The 23,097-nt window shown below is 39.3% G+C and overlaps 1 protein-coding gene across 1 annotated transcript in view; it reads left to right on the top strand.

Annotated features, from left to right (window-relative positions):
- The window catches only part of SORCS3 (sortilin related VPS10 domain containing receptor 3), a gene marked incomplete at both ends in the record, with an annotated part of 267,292 nt that overhangs the window by 144,726 nt on the left and 99,469 nt on the right, over window positions 1–23,097 (top strand). Inside the window, one exon of the mRNA XM_079535589.1 lies at window positions 17,499–17,572. Within this exon, the coding sequence (XP_079391715.1) occupies window positions 17,499–17,572 (74 nt within the window). The remainder of the gene's footprint in view (window positions 1–17,498; window positions 17,573–23,097) is intronic.

The following is a 23,097-nucleotide window of genomic DNA, read 5'->3' on the forward strand; positions in this document are numbered from 1 at the left end:
TCACTTAACTTCATTTACAAATCATGAATATGTATCAGTGCCTTTAAATGAAAGGAGACTAAAACAGATATAGTATTTGTTCAATTCATTAGAAGGAAGACAATTTATCAGGTTTTTTTTTCCACTCTTAAACCAAAGCTATATGCAAATTTAGGGAAATCAAGACCTCGCACTAATTCTACTGCATGATGAATATTTTTATAATCCTAATTAGAACCAGTCATTTAGTTGAGCAATTTTCCCCAATCTAGCCAATTTGAAATTAAAATAGATGCCTTGATTACAAAACTCATTAGCAAAGAAGCACCCTTTTTGCTAACCAGTTCATTTGGAATGCACAAACTGAATGAAATGAGGAGCACTTGTGTTGTCAATTGCTGTAAGTGAAGTGAGCCTTAATTGTTAGCATTGTGAAGTATTTGTATTGCTGCGTGTTTCATTGCAGTATAATATATCATTCATTAAATGTAACAAAAGTAGTTTTTAAATGATTTAATTAAGTGATGTTGGTGCACCAGGTAATTTTTATAAAGTCAAATGTTACAATTGTTTGCGTTTGAAGCACTGATGGGCATTACTGTCAGAAAGAAGATGTATGAGTCTTCATTTTGCACTCTGATTGTGGTAAGCCTGGCAGTTTTAATAGGAGATGAGAAATTAAATTATGCAATGTTGGCTCCACTTCAGAAATGCTCAGTGAATTTTGTCCTAGCGAAATAGTGAACTTTGGGCTTGTGGTGATTTGTGGTGGTGAAAAGAAAGTAACTGCTCATGAAACTTGATTTAGCCAGAACAGGCTTTCTTATTGCTTTTTATTTATGTTATAGATACTTCATGAACAGGTTTTACTTTGAAAAGGAAAATATAGAGATAAATGGAGTGAGACACATTCGATGCTTAAATGTGCTCTGCTGCTGAAGGAACCCAGTTTATTGTGTAAGATAGAAGGATCCTGTGTTTTATTCCTGGACAATGCTAAATCATAACAGTATATTGATTTTATCTGAAGCCTAAGTGTGGCAAGGGTGGCTATAAATACAGCAGATGGGAATAAATACGAGGTAATGGAGTAGGTAGAAAAATAAGAACATCAGAATATGATTTATTTTACCTTACTGTAGGGATCTAAAATGTAGCAATGTACATGTGAATTGGGTGCCAGGGCTGTGTGCAGTAGTTGGTGATCTACTGGATAGTGTTTATTGATTTTTGGGACCAAATGTAGGTGACTATTTTAGAATATGGTACCTTAGGCCATATTGTATAGGCTAGAATTCATCTGACTGTCAGGGAAGTAACTTTGTATTGCTCGGATAGAAATATTTGTCATATAGATATCTGAGATTAAGGGATATGAAATCAACCCAGATGTCTGTGTTACATGGGATACGATTCCAATATGAACAAAGCAAAAAAAGTTGAGTTTTCCAGTTCCTGCTATTGTGCCTATGGAATATACTGATCTCCTTCATTGGAGGAGGGAGCAAACTATACATGGAAATAATGATGATATTCTCAGTCTTTTGTTCCTCTATACTGGGATTAATTTGTGTAGGTATAGCTTACCTACTAGACTGCTTCAGTGGAATTAGATGAATCCAGTCAGGTTTCCCTGACCTTTATTTTTTTCCTTTTATTTTTTTCCTATTTTTGCCTGGTGTGGTGGCACCAATAAGTCTCCTCTAAAACTCATGGAGTGCAATTAGGGATATTACTTCCAGCTGCAGAAAGAGCACAATTCAACTGTTGATTCCACTTAAATGTCTGCTGATGCTGACCATGGAAACCTTTAGTCTGGTGTCCTTTTCTGTCACTGAAATAACTCACTGTGATGCTGGAGTTTAGAAGTGCTATTGACTATTCTAGACCCAGGAACAACAAGATCAATTTTATCAAAAATACTAGAAAGAAATCTGCTTGTGAGAATGAACACTGACTTCTGTGAATTGTCATCAAAATGTCACTTTGAATAGCACTACCTATAAAATGTAGAATTTAGTATTAAAAAAGGTAATCCTGCCTGATGTCAGAGCAGTCAAATGCTTTAGCTTGGACCTACCTTTAAGAGGTTTGCATAAGTGCTTTCCTGGATTAATGCCAGTAAATGAGTCCGCCTTTACAAATTAGGGTGTGAAGTGGCTATAAAGACAGTCTTCTGCTATTGCAAAGAGCCTGCAAAGACATACAAGTAACATAGGCATAAGGGCTTTTAGTGTTGGCATTTTAAGTAGTTTCTCTCTCATGGATTTTGCTATACCCTCATGTTTCTTTAACAGTTCAGGACATTAAAGCCATAGCCTGGGGGAAGATGCATCTGGGAGCAACTGAAAGCATGACCAGAGGCATGTAGAATTGAATACAGAGGGACGCCATTTAATTCCCTCCAACCAAGTGTGCTTTCTTGCAGGTGACAGTTGAAAAGCTGTTATGTTTTTTTAAACGGGAAGGGTCATGTGTTACCAAGAAGGATCAGGGGCCCAGAAGCTCCTTTTACTGTCAGTGATTCAGACGGCTGAGAACTATGGGAAGTCTGCCCAACAGGGATGATTCTTTCTGTCTGGATAATGGTGGCATTAATTAGTATTTGCACATTGCCTTGACAATACTAGACCTCTCTATTTAGAAGCGTTGCACATTAGGATGAAAGTGGGCCACTTAATCAAGACAATACTTTCATTTTTAATGTCATCCAAGATGGATGACTGGGGTAGGATAGACCAGTGCCCTTGCTTGTTTAGCTGAATGAATTATGCTGAGGGGAGAAGCTGATGTCCCCACCATGCATGCACCTGCACATGGTTATTTTCTACATGATCACTGACCAAGAAATGGGGCAGTCTGTTAGGGTGCATTTCTATGTGCCAGACTAGGAACCTTACAGTCAGGAATGGGAGTAGCAGGCTTTCCTTTGCTCTCACTTTTATCTCTAACTCAGGGCTGTTTCTGCTTCTTATTAACAGCTGCTGAACCCTTAGCATATTTGTAGAGCAATGTTAGTACTGGGGGAAGGGGTTAAGTGAACTGTCCAATGATGGGAACCATTACTATGTATACAGTCTTGAGCCCAGTGCAGAGCCTTGGCTGTAGTTAGCAGTATTGAGAAACAAAGTCCTTCCTACTACGTTGCTTCTAGCTGCTATAGTACTTTTAAGTCACAATTGATTTAAAAGCTGATACGGTTGCACAGGGCCTAGCTTAGCCATCAGATCGTACAAGTTGACCTTAGAGCACACAGAAATCTCTGATTTTATTTCTTTTGAGAGTCCATTGCTATGATGGTAGTACCTGCCTCGTTCTTTGCTGCTGGGCATGGCACATTCATTTAACAGAACACTCTTACTGTATCTTATCTGTACTACTATCTTCTGTAAGTCTGTTAATACAGATAGCAGGTGCATATCTGACAGCCAACAAAACAAACTCCACAAAAAGTTCATAGACAGGAGCTGACATTTCCTCTCTACCACTCTTCTCTGAAGTGCAACTGGATTTACTAAACCCTGGGATGCCCTGGTGAGTATTGCACCGTGCAGTCCTTAGCAGCTCCCTTCATCCTATGACCAGAAAGAATCATCTGGTTTACCCAGGAGTTGTCTGTGTTATCACTGTCCTGCCCATGTCATGTTGCCTTCCACTGTCAGGAGAAGGAAGCTTGAACGGCTCAGGAGATACAGCCTTATCATTGCCAATACAGAGGTACAGTAGGCGAGGCAATGAGAAATTTAGAGCGATAATAAAGAACAGGAAGGTGCAGTGAGTTGTGGAAACTCAGCCAGATGACAAGTAGCAGCTGTGAATTTACCCAAGTTTCCTAAATCATGTTGTTTTCCTTTCCACTGGCATGGATGACCCTCTGGAAAGTTATAGGACTCCCTCTTGCAACCTCATTTCTCCCCAGGCTTCCTACACTGGTGGAATTTCCAACACAGTTCGGATAAGAGCTCTGTGTGGGAATTTCATGCCAGCAGATGCTGTAATTGTAAATGTACCACAGGGCAGAGAGGGCCCTTTGTTTATGTAGTAGCACAGCAGTATACTAAAAAGCTCACACATTTCATTTCAAATAATTTAGTGGCTATTGTGTGAAGCAGATCTCTGTGATACTGGAAGCTGGTATGTGGCCCCAGTTCTGTTTTAGATTTTTCTTCACAAATAGATTTCTCTGTCTCTCTCCTCTTAGTGAATCACTCCAAACCATCTCTGCCTCCAGTGTTTGGTTTCAGCAGATAAATGGACCATGACCTGATCTAATAGCACACCTGAGCTGGTTTACAAAAGACGCATGCAGTCACATATGTAGCAGCTGAAATTGAATATGGGTCCATTGATTTTTAGCAGGAAAATACTGATGTAAGTCTGGAAGATCTGGCCTGAAAACTTGCATTGTATTCTGTTCCCTAGAGAAAACAAGATAAATGTAGTTTACTCCTTTCAGTGTGCAGGTTTTTTTTCCAAAAAATCAGTCTGCTGAGAGATACGGAGTCCCTGGTGGGCTCATCTGCCTGTGTGTTAAGCTGTTGCTTATGCAAAGGAGACTATTTGTTTCCATTGCTGAAGCTTGATATATGGAAATTCATCTTGGCTGGTATTTTTTCCCTTCTGTTAGTAGCTGCATGTAACCAGTGCTATTCTGGAGCATAAACTTGCCAGGGGCATAGCCTGAAGTCTTTTGACCCTCAGTGAACAGGGTTGTTTCAAAGTCACATGCCGTCATTGGTAATGCAGTGTGGGTGTCAGCTTTTTGTGTTTCTTGCCTCAGTGGTGAAAAAGTAGACCAGTACATGGATTTTCTGGTTTAGCACCTCAGGGTTACTAATCCCAGGATCTTAGAAGTCATGAACTGGTATCAAATTGGGCAGAAAAAAATTCTGGAACGTGTTCGAGTAATTCTGGTTGTCATCTCTTAGGTTTCTGCTGATGCTTCTGTGACTAAGGACAGGTTGGGAATGATATTTTTCAAATATTTTCTTGTTACGAAGATTAGAAGTTCTATCTCTAAAGAAAAACAAATAAACAAGAAAAGGCCAAGATTTCCATAATCTGATTCCAGCATTATTCTGCTGTGGTCCATTTACTCTTGAAAGAGAGCTCTTTATTCATCACTGCAAATGTTTACTCTTGAAAGAGAGCTCTTTATTCATCACTGCAAATGTTGCTTGTCTTCAGTTCCATTTTGGTCTGCGTTTGAACCTGGTCTTCCACATACGTTGTCTGGGGGAAGACTAATGGATTGCCTATTAGCAGGTGTGCATATCTGTGTGCAAGTTTGGACTTCTGCAGTAGAAGCCCCACAGCAGTTTTGTGGCACTTACAAGATGTTCTTCCTCTATAATAAAATTCTTTGGGTTTGTGTTCAATTGATTTTTATAGGACCATGGGTGGCTATAAAATGAAAGTTAGGGCATGTTGCAGTAATATTTTGGTACATCCAAAGTGTAGTGGGTGTGATAAAAGGAGGAGCTGGGGGACCAAAATGAGGAATGAAATTTTTGAGAAAAGGACAAATGGTAAAAACAAAACAAGCAATAAAACTCAAAGCTTTGTAGAAAATTCTTGGGTTTCTTTACGGCAAAGGAAGAAAACCTAATTCTTCCCACAGCCTCCTACCTTGGGCATCTCATTTTTTGCCAGAAATTCAGTCATCATAAACCATCCAAATTTGGCACATTTTTATATTTGCAGTGTTGAAGAGAAAACAGCACGTACAAATAATGCGTTAGCAGAATACAGTGTACCCAGGGGGGCTTTCCTGCCATATAGTAGGAGCACAATAGTGTAATCAAAAGTTTTGTTGCCAAGTCAGGACTCTAGTTTTGTCCTCTTACAGCTCTTGCTGCAGGCCAGTTGATTTCCCTAGATCTCAGTGTAAGTCCACAAGATCTATGCATGCATAGCCAGCGGCATGGATGTGACAAACATGAAAGAGGCCTGCTGCAAAATCAAGTCTGCTGTTCCCTATCTAGGTGACCGGTGTTTTTATCTATTGACAGCATGGAGAAGGCTGCTTTGTTCTTTCTCTGCAGCTTTCCCTTATTCTAAGAATCATGCTGTACAATCACTGAGAAGTCTGGCTACCTTCAGGAGTTAATGTTGCTCTATATTGATTAACTCATTGTAGACTATGCTTGTTGACTTGGATCAGGCTTGCTTTCCATGCCCCCCTTCATGCCCCTGCTCTATGAAGTAGATTGAAGGTACCTAGAGTTTGAAATAAATGGGGTTGTGTTTAAGTATAGTCACATAAAAGACGTTAGTTAGGAACATCCTTTTTGTTGTGTGATTTGCCATTGCAGATTCACTCATTCGAAAGGTACAGTTTTCCACTGTTTGATTGCAGGAACTGGATGATGGATGAATCAGGGATGACAGTGTAAATGGTGTATGCCCAATAGCCCTAGGAGATCCCTGAAACATGCAAGTTTCTCATTTGGTGATTTTTCTGGCAGTGATGCCTCGGTGCAGTGACAGTTTCAGCTACAGCTGTCAAGCTAAATTGTTCCTGATGGTGGTTGACATTTGCAGTGATGCTGTTCATTTGGGTTCCTCCTGTAAACATCTCTATGCTGCCCTTCATGCTTCTGCGTGGGTGATACTTATCCAGCTCAGCGTGTTTAGATGAGGATGAACTGAAGCACTGTGGAGCCCAGGAGGGACACTGTCTCTTGTTTTCTATGAGACTGGGTATAAGGAAGAATGTTTAGGGTATAAGGAAGAATTTGAAGAATTTCTCCACCACATTTTAAGAGTGCTACATTGAGAAGAACACTTAAGAACATTTCCAAGCCAGCAGAGCAGCTGGCAGAGAACAGAGCTGATTGAGTAGAAGGAAGGTGAAGCTGAGGAACTGTTTCTTTATTATATAATTTATTCAAACTCATAGAAAAAAGATTGCTTTGGCACTTGAGGCATTCAACAAAGCAAGACTTAATGGCCGTTCCATCTTAAATTTTAGTTTTCCTGGATGAGATATGATATGTGCGAGGTAATAAAGATGGCCTAGATGAATTGTAGAAGTTGGTTCAAGAGCTGGGATGTTTGAGTAGAAGATGGTAGTTGTTGGACTAAACCTGCACCTTCAGCACGATGAGAAGCTAGAGTTTTCTACCTTTTATAGCATTTTTACTCATAGAAGTTGTTTCACAGTCATAGTTGACCCACAAGCAGCATTTGTGTCCAGTTTTGAGGGGCACCAGACTGCCATTGGCTATAGTGGGCTTTGCTCTGCTCACTATACTGCATGGGATCAAGGCCAGGATGCGTGTGGGAGACCAGAATTTTACATGAAAGTAAGGTCCCAGTGCAGGACCTGTACATCTCCTAGATAGTGACCATTCATTTGTTGTAGTTTCCCAGAAACCTTCTTGGATTGCACCTAGCACATATCCATGACCAAAAGGCATAGCACAGTGTCCTGTAGCTGTCTGTAGGTGCATGCTATAAGGCCCAACCAGCAGAATGCAGCTGGAGGGAGTAGAGGGAGATATTGTTGTGCCATCCTTCCTGGCTTATAGGACTTTTAACAGGCAGAGGGGAGAATATGTCTCTCTTGTCCCTTTGCAGACTGTATTGTCATTTGAAGTAGTAAAACTAGCTATAAACTGGAAAGGAAATTATTAAAAATTAGTATTTGCAATTCTGGGAACTCTATCTAGGAATGTTCTCTAAGGCTTGGTAATATGAGTCTTTGCGTTTTCATTCATACCAGCCTGTTCTTTATATTAACTTCTTAATTTTACCTCTTTTTCTGAGTAATTTAGTTTAAATCCTGTCAGAGTTTCCCATTTGCTTGGTGTTAAGCCGTTTACATATGGATAGGCAATTCTGCATTTCCTTTTTCCAATCTCTGGAGAAACTGTGCATTCAATTCTTCTTGGAATCTATCTCCTTGGGTCACTTTTTATTACCTTTGTCTGATTTCCCTCCAAGTTGTTGGGCACCTGTACTTACGATGCATTTCTTAGTGTGTGCTACTTTGCCTCAGACAGAGAGAAACCCATGCCAAAGAGAGCAGAGTGCTTAGCTGTTATGAATGCACATCTGGGCTGATGTACTAATGTCACTGGGCAGAGTAAACCCCTCGAGCTTCACAGCTTTGATATCGTGTGTGCTTGCAGGGAGAAGGCAGTGGTTTCTGGCAGTGGAGAAAGGTAGGATCAGAGCAGGATTAACTAGAGCTTCCAAATAGGAGAACTTTATTTTCTGTTCTGTGTGATTGCTGCCAAGGAGGTGATAGTCTCAGCAAGAACAGTTTTATTTGACTCTCTTTGTGTGTGTGTGAGTCAGGCAATGTCAGGTGCATCTCGGCTCAGTGACTGTGGGGTGATGAGCCCTACGCTGAGTAACATCTTTGACCTGTGAAAATGCAAATGGAAGGAAAAGTGAAGCTGAATTGGCTGGCAGGATGTGTGTTAAATAACACACAGTTTAACCTCAAGCAAAATGCATTGCTCTAATTTTGCCAAAATGGCACTTTTTGATTGAGCTCAGATTAATGTTTCTTTCTTTCTAGCCATGTGAATTTTTTTTACGTGAACAACAATTACATCTCAGAATAAAATTCCATTCAAACCCTTTTCCTTAATATCCAGCAATGTTAAATTTTTTTTTCACTAAAAGAAATAACTCAGCAAAATCTTAAGAATTTGGAAGGTATTTTGGTGGTATGAAATCCGTCTCACTATCTTGGGGGGAAAAAAACAAAAAGCTTTTCATTAAATCTTGTTTTATGCATAAATATGGAGGTTACCCTACAGAAAGTGCCGCAGGGGTTTCAAAGGAATCACGAAAGGAGGAGTCAAACGTGTGAGTGTAGCTTTATGTCTTGCTCAGGCTAATGTCTGAGCCTCGACTGCCTTCCCTGCTGTAGTATTACGTTTAATAAACATGAAGGATTGGTCTGTAATAGCAGTGAATGTACCCAGATGCTTACGCTTTAATTAAAGGCATATATCATGCAATAAAGCACCTTTAAAAGAAAAATCTTCCCATCAGACATGTGGTTCCCATTCAGTTCCTCTTATTCTTGGACTTTTGGAATATAAAGACTGAATGAGCTTCTAAAGAGGTACAGTGTGGATGTCCCTGAAGCAAATAAGATTTTCCAGTTGGGGTAGAAAGAGCACATGGTTAGCACAGACCTCAGACTGATATCTGCTTGAAGATGGTTTTTAAGCTGAGAATAAACTGGGCTTCAAAGGGACCAGCTCAGATCAGAGGGAGAAAAGTCAGCTGTCAGAGAACTGACTCAGTCTTTTGTCACTACTGGAGAGCTGATCCTAGGGAAGAAGGGAGTGAAGCCGCAGCTGGATCAGGCCTTTCTCTGATTCTGGGTGCTAGTGGAAGAAATATTAGCAAAAGTATCACCTAGGGTACTTTGTGGACCCTGGCAGCAAGTGGCCCCTCTGCCACCTCCATCTCATTCTGATCTCCTCACAGTCTCAGTATTGTCCTTCCCTTGCCTTGCATCCCTGCCCCATCGCTGTCTAGTCTCACACTCTGCATCACTGATGTGGGAAAGCATGTTCCCATGCACCACATCTTGCTAGCTTCATCTGCTAGGTCTATTTCTGTTCTCATATTCTGGTAGGGTTTCTTTATCAGTTTTGGGTTCCTCCTCCTCCCCCCCTCCCCTTTAATAGCTGTAGTTTTCAATAACATTTACTAACTAAACTTTAATCACAAAGGGTTTTTTGGCAGCAAGTTACTCAACCTTAGCCCTCCCCTAGACTCTACAATTAATTCTGGAGTATTTGAAACGGCAGGAATTAAGGAGTAGTAAAGCAGTCAAAAAAGTGAGCTCTCATTCAAAATGGCATTTCTATTTATAGTACCTTTTGCACATTGTTAAAACTAAATTATTTATAAATGATTGAGATGTACTTTGAATGATCAAAATGAACACAATTTTTCATCCTTCAGTTAGAGAGAAAAAAAATCTGAAAGTATGCTTTTCATCTTGGTTAGGGACAGGTCCAGCATTTTGGGGGCTGGGAAAGTAATTAGAGGAGAGAGGTTCTTTTCACCCAGGACTGAAGCATGCCTTAATGTCTTTAGTAACACACATTTATGTCATCACTCCTCTTGAAGTTGTATCTGGACTACTTGTTCCACTGCAAACCAGTCATGCAGTGGGAAAGCAAAAGATATGCTGTGCTCTCAGTAGAAATGGCATTTTTTTTTTCGGCTGAGTGTACTCAGTACCAATTAGGCTTAAGAGAAATCGCAGTGTGAAGGTTTTTGAGGATACATTTTTTTCTACCACCATAATCCACTTACCACTTATCTTGAAAGTGAAGGGGAGAAGCAGAAGGGAGGTCTTGCTTTGAGCATCTGCTTTAAGCAAATTCAGCTACTGTGAGTGGACCCATCAGATGAAAGCACGTATTTATTTAACTGTAAAACTACAAAATGTAACACTGGTGCATGACCTGGTTGCTTTATAAGCCAGGTCTGGATCAAACTGTACGATTACAAGGTGAAGTTAAGCATTGTGGTTGGACTTAAAGATCCTTAAGGTCTTTTCCAACCCAAGAATTCTATGATTCTATGATTTCCAAAGTTCTGTGGCTTTGCACAAAAGATCCCTGACCAATTTTTTATAACGATGTAGTCTGGGTTGTTTTTTTTTCCCTAAAAACCATTTTTTGCCAGCCAGCTTGTGAAATATTTCAGTGTAAGACTTGGAAGCGTGAAGAAAACTACCCATCTTCTGATACTTTTTTTTCTGTATAAGAGAGATGATAAAAACGCATCTAATATTTAATTTCTCTCTAGACCAGATTCTCATCAAAAGAGTCTGTTTCCATTGTGCCTTTTCCTGTATAACATTTATAGCAAAATGAGCAGCTCTGGTGGGTCTTGGGTACACAGCACTCTGTGTACACATTCTTCATCCATGCTCAACAAAGTCTGATTGCTCTGTGCTAGAGTGAAGCCTGGGGCTCTAATGAGTTGTCTTCATGCAACCCTTAATCACCTGGAAAAGAAATCAAAGTGTAGAGATAAACTGGTCCATTTGTTTTCATTGCAATTACTAGTTTTTACAATTCTACATAAACAAAGTCCATAAATATGATGCTGGTAGATTTCTTTCACCTAAACTCTGCTCCTCCAGCTGCTGATGTTTTGGCTCAGGAAGCAGGATATATTTATTGCTTTTTTTTTTAGCATGGAGCTGACAAGGATGTTTTTGCTGGACAGCTTATGCCAAGAGAAGAGAATGAGAAGTTCTCATTTGCCTTCTCTGAACATCCTGAAGAACTTCCCAGTTTTTGATCTTCTCTGCAGCCTGAGCAAAGCAAGGTGGTACAGAACAGGTATTATTCTTCAGTTGGACATCAGCTCGAATGTGACAGAAGCCTTCGTGTCTCATTATGGTTTCTGCTTGATATTGTGGAGATGCCTCCATTCATGAAAGCTCATGAATGAGAAGTTATAGAGGTTGTCTCAGGGATTCAGCTGGAGCTGAATGTAAAGGACACCACTTTCAAATGGTGAAACAATGAAACAAAATAAAAAAGAAACAATATTTTGGCAGCTTGGATTGTCAGTGGTAAACTCAACAGAGCATGTTGGCTTGATGGATTTGATCTTCAGGAGCAGTCTTACAGTTGGTGACTAGAGATGGATACAATTTTAAAGATGAAAGAAATAAGAGGTAACAGAACTGTAATTATATCTCGTGTCCTTTTCCTTGGTGGAGCAGTTATCTCTAACAGTACAGACTCCTTTATTCATCTACTTTTGCCAAGTAAGGGCAGCCATATTAGTTAATTCCTATGTCTAGTTTTAGTGGTGAAAAACAGATGTTTCTTTGCAGTGGGAGAAGTGAGAATCATTCACCTGTTCTATACAGAATATTGTTCCAAGATATTTCAAAATGTTTCTCCTTCTAAAGTACCTACTACTTAATTTGCAGTTTGAGTTTATTATATACGTTCCCCCACATGGTGAGTCTTTAGTTGCTTTTAGACAGAGCTTCTCTGTTCTGTACTGTAAAAGTGGAAAGTACTGTGACTTTTTCCTGCAGAAAAGCTCATTTTCCTTCTAGAAATGAACTTTCTGACATATTAATGATAGCCCCTTCTTCCCCTTTTGTAATCTCATCTGTAACACAGTGTAGACGGAAAACACATCTTGCAATTTTCTGAATAGTTAAGAACTTTTTCTCAATTTCTGAGCCTTTAAATCTTTGCCAGTAATTGTGATCTTTTTCCTTTTGGGAATTTAAGACTCTGCATCAGACTTAGTTTCCTGAGTTAATTTTTGCAGCTCGCTTGCAAGCAGTCCAATTTCCTACAGAAATGTTGACCTGATTTTATTTTTCATCTGTCCCAGTTTGATTTTTTTTTTGGCAGGAATCCTCCACACATTCTGTATATATTTTCTGCCATTTCTGGCTGAGAAGGTGTTAGCTTGCTTTTGTGCTATTCTGGTGTCAGAGCCACCTTTTCCCATAAGCAATCCAAGCTTCTGCTCAGGATCATGCTCTTCTAACCACATGGCTGGCCGGTCTGGTCTGCCCCTCCTTTTCCATTATGTTACTGTGTGTCAGCTGCTGCCCAGTAATTACCTTCGGCTGACTTTCACCCTGCTGGATTCGTACGAATATATCATGCCATCATCAGCTGGATGTATTGTCTTGAGGAAGGAAACATCATTTTGTGCATAGTAAATGAGTTGTTCTTGTAAGTGCATATAGTCCAGCTGTTCTTGCTCACTCTGTCTGGTGCCAATATTTGCAACAGAGTGATTTTATTTGGATATTGGCTTTTTATATATGTTCCTGAAGCCCTAATTCTTCTTCTATGTTTGAGCAAGAGAGCACATCAATATAAAATTTCTATGAATTTATTTAGTCTGTTGATTGAGAAGCAATAGATGTGACATCACCAGAGTTCTTGCTGTGGTAAGTGTACCCAAGCTTATTGTATGCTGGCACTTCCCTATCTCCGCTGTCTCCGACTGAATCTTCAGTCTTCTGCATGCTTCCGCATTGAGGACCAAGCAAATCAACGTGGGCACAAGGAACCTAATGTGCAATCTGCAGTGGGGGTATCTCTGTCTGCACTAGTCAATGTGGGCTACTTTTAATGTCTACGGAAATAAATGAAGGTTTCTAAGGCAGGAGTGTAGAAATGTATCTTGGTTTCAGGAATTGAGCTTTGGAAGGCGTCTGTTTCTTCCCTGTCTAAAAATGACTCTTGGTGACTAGCTCATGTGTGACTAGCATATGGGCAACTAATGTCAAGGGATTGATCTGTTCCATTTCCAGGCTTTTCTTTCTTTGCTCAGTTTTTCCCCATCTCTTCAAGTGGCATTTAAGTCAGCCAGTTTCTCACGCTGCTTCTGTTTTGAGAATCCAGGCTTGAGCAAAGTTATCCACTTTTTTCTAGTTATTACTGAGAAAAGAAAGCACCCAAAACAAATGATCCCCGCCTCAAAGAAGACCATGCAAGCAAAAGTTGTATGCTACCCTGAGAGTTTCTACTGGAGAACTAGAATGACATGGAGACTATTTTCATGTGCAACACTGTGTGCATGTATAAATCTTTCCAGCTGAGTCGTTCTGACTATTTCTGGCATGTTGTACGTGTTCACGGCCTAGAATGTGACATCAGGGATAAGGCTGCCTTTTTAAAGGTCTTGCTGCTTATCTCAGGAAAAGAAAAGTCTCAAATGAAGTGTTGCAAGCATTACTGGAAAAATTTGAAGGAGTCTGCTTTTGGCAGTTGCTTATTCAAATAGCAGTTGCTGGGATGGGCCACGTGCTGTGGTGGTGGTTACTGAGGTTCTTCTGCAGTAGGTGTAGAATGGTGAGTTTATCTTTGCATTAAAAATTGAATTTTGTCACACTTGCTATAGACCAGGACTTAGTCCTTCTGCTTTAGGTTCTGCTTCTGAATTGCTCCCTAGTCAAGGCCTCTGCATGCCCCTCTTCAACTGTGTCAAGGCATGAGAATCAAGTTTCAGTGAAGATCAGCCCATCCAAATATTATGACCTGTAATTGGATTAATTTTCCATTAATCAGCGCAGGTCAAATAACACATGATAGTTGCAAAAGGGTGTACACTCATGGTACACTGAAATCCATCTGTCTTGCGAGCTGATGTGTTGGAACGGTCTGGGAGGTGGAAATGCCAAAGATTATTTATCACTGAGGAGTCAGGGCAGAGCTTTAAAAAAGGAAAATCTTGGCACCAGGCAAACCTCATTTCCTTCCATCACTTGGTATTCAGCCTTAGGTCAAATTAATCTCTATTGAAATCTGCTGTACTTGCCACTAAATTTGTTGTCTCATCTAAAATGTATCTTTTCTCCCAGGAAAGGAGAGGAATGGAAAGCATATATACGATAAAATTTAATGCATACCAGTGAGGTCTTTATTGTAAGTTTTATTCAGTATTGTATTAAATATTCAGTGAGTATTTATTCAATATTAATTTTTGCATCTGTATATAATACTATGCAAGTAAATTGGTCTGGGTATACCCTTCAGGAGCTTGTTGCCGTACAACAAACAGCTTGAAGACTCAGCCATCTGGTTAGAATTCAAAGTGGATGCCTAAAATAAACAGATGAATAAATAAATACAAGTTGTTCAAATTAATAGTGTAAGAATACAAGGAGAGCGTCTGCTTCTTTCAGGGTATCTGGTCAAAGACTTTTTCCAAGGCAAACAGACAGAAAATAACAAAGGAGATCCATGAAGCAGGTAGGGTGCCCAGGGGCTGAGTGGATGTGGTGGGTGGACAGAAGGGCCATGCCAGGTACTAGAAGGTTCAATGGATAAGTATCCTACTTATCTCTCTGTCTGAAATCACCTAGAGGCTGCATGTTCATCTTTCTACCATCAGTCAGTCTGAGATTTAATAGAAAGAAGGGAAAAAATACTCAGTAGCTGGTCTCTGGTTTTTAGCTTGATAGAGAGAATGATGTTCCCTGAATGAGGCACAGTGGGAGGGATGAGTAGCTAGAAAGAGATTGTACCTCCTGCCACTGAGCTATCTGTAGCTACTGCTGTTAAGGAGCTGTGAAAGAAAAAGAAATGCTAGGGGCAAATATAAAAGAGAATCTGAGGAAATGGATATAGTTTGCTAATCCTTTGTGCTCTTGGTGAGAATGGTTAATCTGTTGAGGAATGCAGTGAGGTTGCTGGTCCCACTTACTTATGAACAGGAGTTACTGAGGCTATGATTTGTAAAGCATTATGGATCAGTCTGCAAATTGTACATGCGATTCAGGTTAGCCAGGAGAAGTTGTTTCATGTGACTGATGTGACTGAGTCTGTATGTACAAGTCCTTGTATGTGTGAAACCATGTTAAATGACACAAGGAATATTGCTGCTAGGTACCAGGCTAATGTTAAGTTGTAGCACTGCTCAATTTTACTTCTGTGTTGTGAATTTTCAATAATTCTCTATAAGAACAATGTTAATCAGAATGTTGCCTCAGAAGGTAGTTATTTTAATATTGAAGTTGAATTCATAAGTCTGTTTGTGGGTTCAGATAAGGGATTTTCTTTTCCTTGTTCCTTTAATCAAAAAAAAAAAAAAAAAAAAAAAAAGGAAAATAAAAAAGATAAGCAATGCTTTATTTTGTGTCTAAGGATTATTATTTTGGGAGCAGAGGTTTCTCTACTCACTTTTTTTTTTTTTTTTTTTTTAAAAAAAAACTATCTCTGTGATGGGTGACTAGAAAAGGAGAGGAGGTCCAGATAACAGTAGTTATATAGTGCTGTATCTTATCTGGTGACAATGCCAAAGAAATAAAGCCAGATAGGAAATCTGATCTCCTGTAGAACACAGAGCAGAAAATCTTTCCTAATAATTCGTACCACAAGCCGAACAACGTTGGCTGAAGTCTACAGAAGTGGAGCTCATTTTGACATGAAGATTGGAGGACACCTGCTTCTATTCTTCTCTATGATATGCTTTATTCACTGGCAGCTTTGAGCTATCAGTGTCAGAAATTTTCTCCGTTTGCAAAAAAGCAAAAATCTGATTCTTTTGTCTTTGCAGAGCTAGCTGTAGTAGATGTTTGAAACTCTTTTGAGTTTCTTTTTGCTAGTTATGCAGTGCAGAGGCTTGACTATGTGGTCATGTGAAAATACACTGAGAATTAGTTAGCTGCCTCAGGGTGCAGACGTTGCTTTAACAGTCCTTTCCTATTTCCTTTGGTAAATTGTTCTAAGGACCTACTTTGATGTGTCTGCTGGATCCTTGCGGTCAAAGATACTGATCATTCAGGAAATTTCAACATTCAGTGCAAGCACATATAGTTTATCTCCCCAGACACACTAAGTCATCCATCATAGCATAGCCATAGTTCACATCGCGAGGTTGTGAACTCTTCTAATCTGGACATGGTCCTGCCTCCTATTTGTAAATTCAGTTACTGCAAATCAAATGCACAACCTTAACTCAGATGTTATCATTTTGCCATTAAGAACCTAAATGTTACAAACATATAAGTTTCTTGGCTCTGTTATCTACCTGCTTAGCCTGCAATCAACGCTTATTCTATTCAACCAGAATTTATTTCAAATGGAATTTAATTGAAGTTCCCTTCAAAAGACTGTTATTTCTCTGTGATTGTAAAGCAGAGCAGCTATTTCTGAAAGTGTAATTTATTTCCAAAAAGAAAAAAAAAAATCTCAAAGTTAGCAATACAGGAATACAGCTTACACGTGAATTGATAGGGAGTGAATCAATTGTGGGTGATAAACTAATTGGAGGATGGTGTTTGTAGTGTTAAACAGAGTACATGTGAAGTGAACCTATGTCTGAGACTATGTGGAATTGCATTAGAATTTGGTTGCTGCATCTTTTGCTAGCCAGAAAGACACAGAATAATTATTAGATTGAAAATTTGGCTTTCAAGAAGTTTCTACTTCACTATCCTGAATGTTTAATTTCTTGAGCAGATTGATTCCTAGCCTGCCTCAAAATGTAGACCTTGCCTGTTCTGTACATGGACACTGTAAATTAGGAGAAATTTCATATTCTTTCTTACACTGGAGAGGGATGTAATCCTCACCATAAAAACAAATCACAGCATGGTGTTGAGTATAGAGTCACTATCTACCACATCATAAGAATGTTAACTAATCTCATTTATCTTTCATTCTAACCAGTGATAGGAATTTACATGTCATCCATCTCCTGCTTCCTGTTGGGCTGAAAAAGCTGGGGGACTGCCAGCTTTCTCAAACGGCAGCCAAAGCGAATGTGTTGACAGCAGAATTAGGAAGCATGAAAATGTTTGAGAATGTTTTGGAAGAGCCAACCTGTTTTTAGTCTCAGTGGTGCAGTTTAGGTTAAATTTGAGAGGAGGAGATTGTCTTATTAGCCACCCCTGGCAGTGAGGTTGATAGATAACTGTGCAGTAGAATCCTTTCTTATTCTTTAATCTGAACAGATTTTAATCCTTTATGAAGCAGCAGCTCTTCCTTTTCTTGCTCAGAGTTTATACTTCTCTCTCCCTCTCTGTCTTTCAGCTGTACAGTTCTACTGACTTTGGAAGAAAATGGCAGCTCATGCATGAGAGAGTCACTCCAAGCAGATTTTACTGGTGAGTTTTGCCTTCTGACTTTGTTTGCTTTCAGCATATTATAGAGAGGTGAAGCGTATTTAATTTGAAGAGATTGGTTGTTTTACCAGAACGCTAAATATGCTCTTGATTTCGGTTGTGATTAACTCATTCCGTATTATGTATCTTGCAGAGCTATAGGTGAATATCTCCGTGTTTTTACCTCTTTCTTCTCCAGGATCAGCTGGTGTCTTCTGGAGATTAATACAAGTCTTTTTGTAATTGCAGAATACCTACTTCTTTTGTATACCTGTTTACACTAACAGAAAAACTGCCCCAGTACTTCAGTGGAAAATCTGTGATCATTAGATCATCCCTTTTTCCACTCTTCTGAGAGCTCCTTTAACCTGCAACACAATCTTTGCATAGAGCCAGACTCTGACCAGTCTCCTTATGCAAGCCTTTGGGAGAAAGAATGACTCAGACTCTGTTTTGAATCACCCTCTGAGGAGCCAGTTTCTTTCTACTGACTAGTGAGAGCCCAGGATGTGCAAAGTGTTTGCTAAAAATTTGCTTTGTGACTATCTTTCTTTCCTCTTCCCAACTGTTCGTATCCAAAATTGGAAGAGTGTCTTAAAAGCAGAAGATGAAATATACTTAGTTCCTATCTCCAGGCTCCTCTATTTCACACGCTGCTTTTCTAAACTTCTCCACCAGTTGAAGGCTCAATAACTGACTTTAGAGAGAGAAAAGAAACCAGTGGTATTCTTCTGTAGTTGAATCTAGGATTTGGGGCTTGAATCAGTCTTAATATTGTACTACATGCTAGATAATGCAGAGTTTGTGAATATGTAAAAGTGCTGATGTACAGAATCTGTGAATAGTTAAATAAGTGCCTTGTACTTAAGGCCAAAAAAATGTGATTATTAAGGAACCACAGACACCTATTTTGAAGAGTCAGTAACAAAAAGGACTTGGATGATTTAGGTATTGGCTCCTTATTGTGAAGAACAATGTAAATATTTTCGAGTCAAATCTGCATTCTTGATCATCATTAAGAACACCTGGAATACACATAAAAATGTCTGCAGATGGAATTTGTAGTATTTCCATACCTTGCAATGGAGAAAAATGTCTCTCAAATTTTTCAAATTGTCTTGGTCATTCTGCAAGTCCCTTTGAACAGCTTTAGTTTCCCACATTTAAAAGATGGCTTTTTCGTTCTGTATCTGATTTGTCTCAATGTGCCTTTGGATTTTGGGCAGTCAAAGGAGATGTTTGACCATGTAGGAAAGGAAGTTGTAAGGATTGTGAGTCTCATAGACCTGCAAAATATATCAAAGATCTGCACTCTTTCTGACCGTATCACTGTTGACATTTTGGTAGTGAAGGAAAGTTGTATATATTCTCCAGGTTCTGATGACAGGTGACCTATCAAAAATCTTCTGATTTCATCATTCATGCCTAGGGGCAGTTGACACAGATGAGCGTAGAACCTCTCCAAGTGTATACTAGTATGGAATAGAGTAGCTGGTCCTATGGCATAGATGTACCCTACCCTTCAAATAGCACAGCTGAGCTAAGAGGAGTGACTTTCTTGGAAAAAAACACACAAGGGCTGACCTGTGAATAAAACAGTCTCTTTCTACAGGTGATGCTGTGACATTGCTTTTTTTGTGTGTGTGATTTTTTGTTTTTCCTTAATAATAATAATGGCTAATGGATTATCTCTGTCCACTTGTCTCCTAAAGATGTAGATTTTTCTGCAGTTTGCTTTACTTTTCACGCAGTCGCTTCACTGTGTAGTTTAAATGCTCTTTTTTGTCACTGCATTGAAAAAAGCCTCTGTTTCAATTATCATATTCTCTTGGAAAACATAAAAGTCTTCTGTTGTTAAAGCTGATATGGCATAGATCTAGAAATCTTAGAAATCTCACTCAGTAGAATCCCATTGACAATACACTTTCCAAGAGAGTGGATTAGGTTTTTCCCAGATTGAGACAGATTTGAACCAGTTCATAGTGCAGGGGTCAGAAATGTTGAAACTTTAGAACATAATAACTCCCCTTAACTGTCTGATTATTTTTTTTTTTTTTCTTTTATCCTTTCTTTTTAAAGCTGCAAACTGTGAAGACTTAGAAGCTCTGGCATATAAGTGTACCAGAAAAGAAATGCAAGAGCACTTTAGCTCAAAAATTTGATGATTTCTTTTTTATTAGATTTTGGAAGAGCGAGAAAGGAGTCATAGTTGTAAGTTTCAGAGCCGCTACTCAGTGGCCTTCATCAGCCTATTAACTACTCATTATCAAACCTGTTAATTAATTCAATTAACAGGTTTGACAATTCCAGGAAAGGTGAACTAATGATGGGAAAATACCAAAATCAGTGATGCTATATATTCACTTATTATCAGGGCCTCAGTGAACCTCCTCTATCAAATAGGTTAATCAAGACCAACACAGTTGGTCTTGTCTAAGGCACTTCTGTCTGCTTTTTTCCTCAAAACATGTTTTTTATCTATCAGACTGTGAGAATAATTTTGTGAGGACTGTAATCCTTACCTGGTTCATAGGATCAGTCAACCTGACAGGGAGAGGTCTTATTTTTCTCTGAGACTTTTCCAAATAATTATACCTTCCCTGAGAGAGCTCAAATAGAGAGACTGTAAGGCCAGGAGGAAATTACAATTGTATCAGAATTGTTAGGATGGAATGTGGATTTTTTTCACCCAGTCTAGTGAGCAAGAGCTCTTTGGTAGTCATGGACACACAAGTCATCCTGTGCATTTTGCTGTAGATCTGTCAGGCTGCACCTGCAATGGCTCCATGCTGGTCAAAAGCAAAGTCCTAAGCTGCAATGTTGGCCTGTGGCTTTTTATCCTGGCTCTTACTTTTGGCTTATTTTTTCCTTAGTCTCAGACTTCAGTGCTGATCACCGCATTCTCATTCCATATGGGGTATCATATGTACTGCAGCTTGTGGGACATTTCCCTCCACTTCCTGCATCTAGCTCTGAGTTTGTCCATATGCTGAGATTCTTATCTGGGCCACTTGTAGCTATAAAAACTAGGATTTGAGTTCTCTACTTCTGTAGTAATGATTCATTTGTTAGCTACACCCACTGATGGCAATGGCACAGCTTGAACAGAATGTGTTACTTGATATGATTACGGGAATCCAAATCTGGTTCCCGTGTGCCTTGGCCTCAGATATTTTAATAATTTAAGATTCTGTAAGGCTGGAAATAGAAGCTTATGCTAATATGATACAGAAATTCCCAAATCTTTCATCACACAATGAAATGACTCAAGATAACGAACTTTGCACTCATGCTGATTCCGGTTAGGGACATACTCAGTATTCTTTTTTTAATACGTATTTCTTCAGTTGCCTCTGGCCCCTGCTTTTTTTCCTCACACTGTAATATCACACTTTTGCTGATGTGTGGAATGTTATAAAAAGTAGAGTCCATATTGTGTACTGTAGGAACTCTGGGGAGGTTTCCCTGACTGTAAAACACATCAGTTCTGTACTGGCCAATTCTGTCTCTGTTCAGATAAAGACAATCAAGTCCTTTGAGTTCCCAAGTTGCTTTACTGCCTCTGTCTTTCTGTTGGTGGAATAGTAGGACTAACCAGATAGCAAGACAACTTGATTAATGGAGCAAGTCCTGTTGAGTACTTAGCTGGACCATGGCTCTTTCATGTCCTGTTGGGTGACTCAAGATGCCTTTGCCTTCTTACCCCTTAGGTAAGATCAAGATCAGAGAGCATATCTTTTCCTTGCTGGCTGTAATGGTTGAAGTACTCAAATGCTGTCATATTAAGTGTTGCATCATTGCATATCCATGCATTAATTATAAACACTCCATGATACTAGAGATTTAAAAGATACTTCAGTGGCTTATAAAGTCATTTATTGTCTTATTATGTTATTCTTTAAAATGCAGAGTTCCACAAGGTGAGCTATGTTTTCTGGCTGATCAGCTAAATGGCTGTCAATATCATATGCTGTCCCATCTGTCTTTGGAGGCCTTGCCTATGTTTCCTGAGCAGGCACTGTGGCCACTACCCTGTGTGGATGTCATCCTGTCCTGCCACTCTCTAAGCTAATGAATGAAGCCTCTGGTTGTTTTGTACCTGTGAGTGCCAGTCCCAGTTATTTTGAACACCGGGGATTAGAAACTGGGAGAAAGAAAGAGATTGTGCTTCACCTTGGATCATGTTTTGGAGTTGTGAGTTTTCTGTCATAGTTGTTCAAGGTACAAGCCAGCAAGTTTCAAGGCAAGGTTTTCAGTCCTTTTCATTGCGCTTTGGATAGAAACAGTGATAAAGATAGATGGTGTATTTTTGTGTTTGCAGCTTGAATTTTATGAAGACTATGGCAGAGGCTGATGTGGATATCTGAGAGCAAAGTAGCAGGAGATAAGGAAGTTGTATCTGTGTTTCAGAAAGTTACATATCTGCAGATGGGTAGGGGTTTGTTTTTATTCCTCAACTCTGTGGGAGCATTAATACTTCTTAATCTCAGTGCCAATTCACGTGGACTGTTTCAGGGGCAGTTCCAGAAGTGATCTTTGGATACAGATAAGGTTAGCTTTACTTCACTTGTTTGCCAGCTATTAAATGGTTAGTTAAGTATGTGCATGTCTCTCCTGTAAATTCCACTAATCGTTAACTACCAGATGGTGTCATTGCATAGTGCTTGGGAAACATCTCAGAAGCTTTTACAGCCAAATTTAGTGTTAAGAAAGTACAGTTTTGTTGACGTCCAATTGACTAGGAAGTGATCCTGCATTAGTGTTTTCTTGGAGTTAAAATTATACTGGACTTGGAGCTATGAATAAAATAAATCCAATTTGGCAGCCACTAACACTGCCTATAGCCTCATGGCGGCATATGCACAGTGCTTTTTCACGTACACCATGCTTTGAAGACTGAACAGGACCTATTTCTTCTATAAGCTGCTGTGATCTGATGACTCATTTGCCTGTGTTAAGGGACTCATTTATCACGTCCTGTAGGTGGGAACACCTGGGAAAGGTTTTCATCCCAGAGGGCGATGCTAACATAAATCCAGAATGTGCTGTTCAAGCCATCATGACGCTAACTTCACTAGTAGATAATTTTACAATTCTAGTCTTGAGCTCTATAATTAAGGTTGTGGAGAGAGACCTTCTTAAAAGGTCTTGGCATATATTGAAAGATTTCTTGCAAGGACATGTTACTTAATTAAAGATCACAACATTGTGGTGATAATAAGAGCAATTTTATTTTCATCTTCATTCAAAAGATGAACAAATGGGGAAACTGTGAGGACAACGATTTTCTTTTCATTCTGTGTGCTACAGTTAGTGCAGTTGGCAATATAGATATTTAATGTTTCCAAATATTAGATTGTAGCTGACTGGCTTGTGATTACACAGTATGTCAGTGGCAGAGATAGAAAAGAAACTTGGATATAAGAGTTGGATGCATTTTATTGGCTGAAACATGTTGTGGCTTTTTTGTTTGTTTTAAGTTTCATATACCAGTATTTTTAGGAATCTGTGCAAAATATTTGTCCAAA

This window comes from Tetrao urogallus (genome assembly GCF_951394365.1).
Source record: "Tetrao urogallus genome assembly, chromosome: 5".
Lineage (NCBI taxonomy): Eukaryota > Metazoa > Chordata > Aves > Galliformes > Phasianidae > Tetrao > Tetrao urogallus.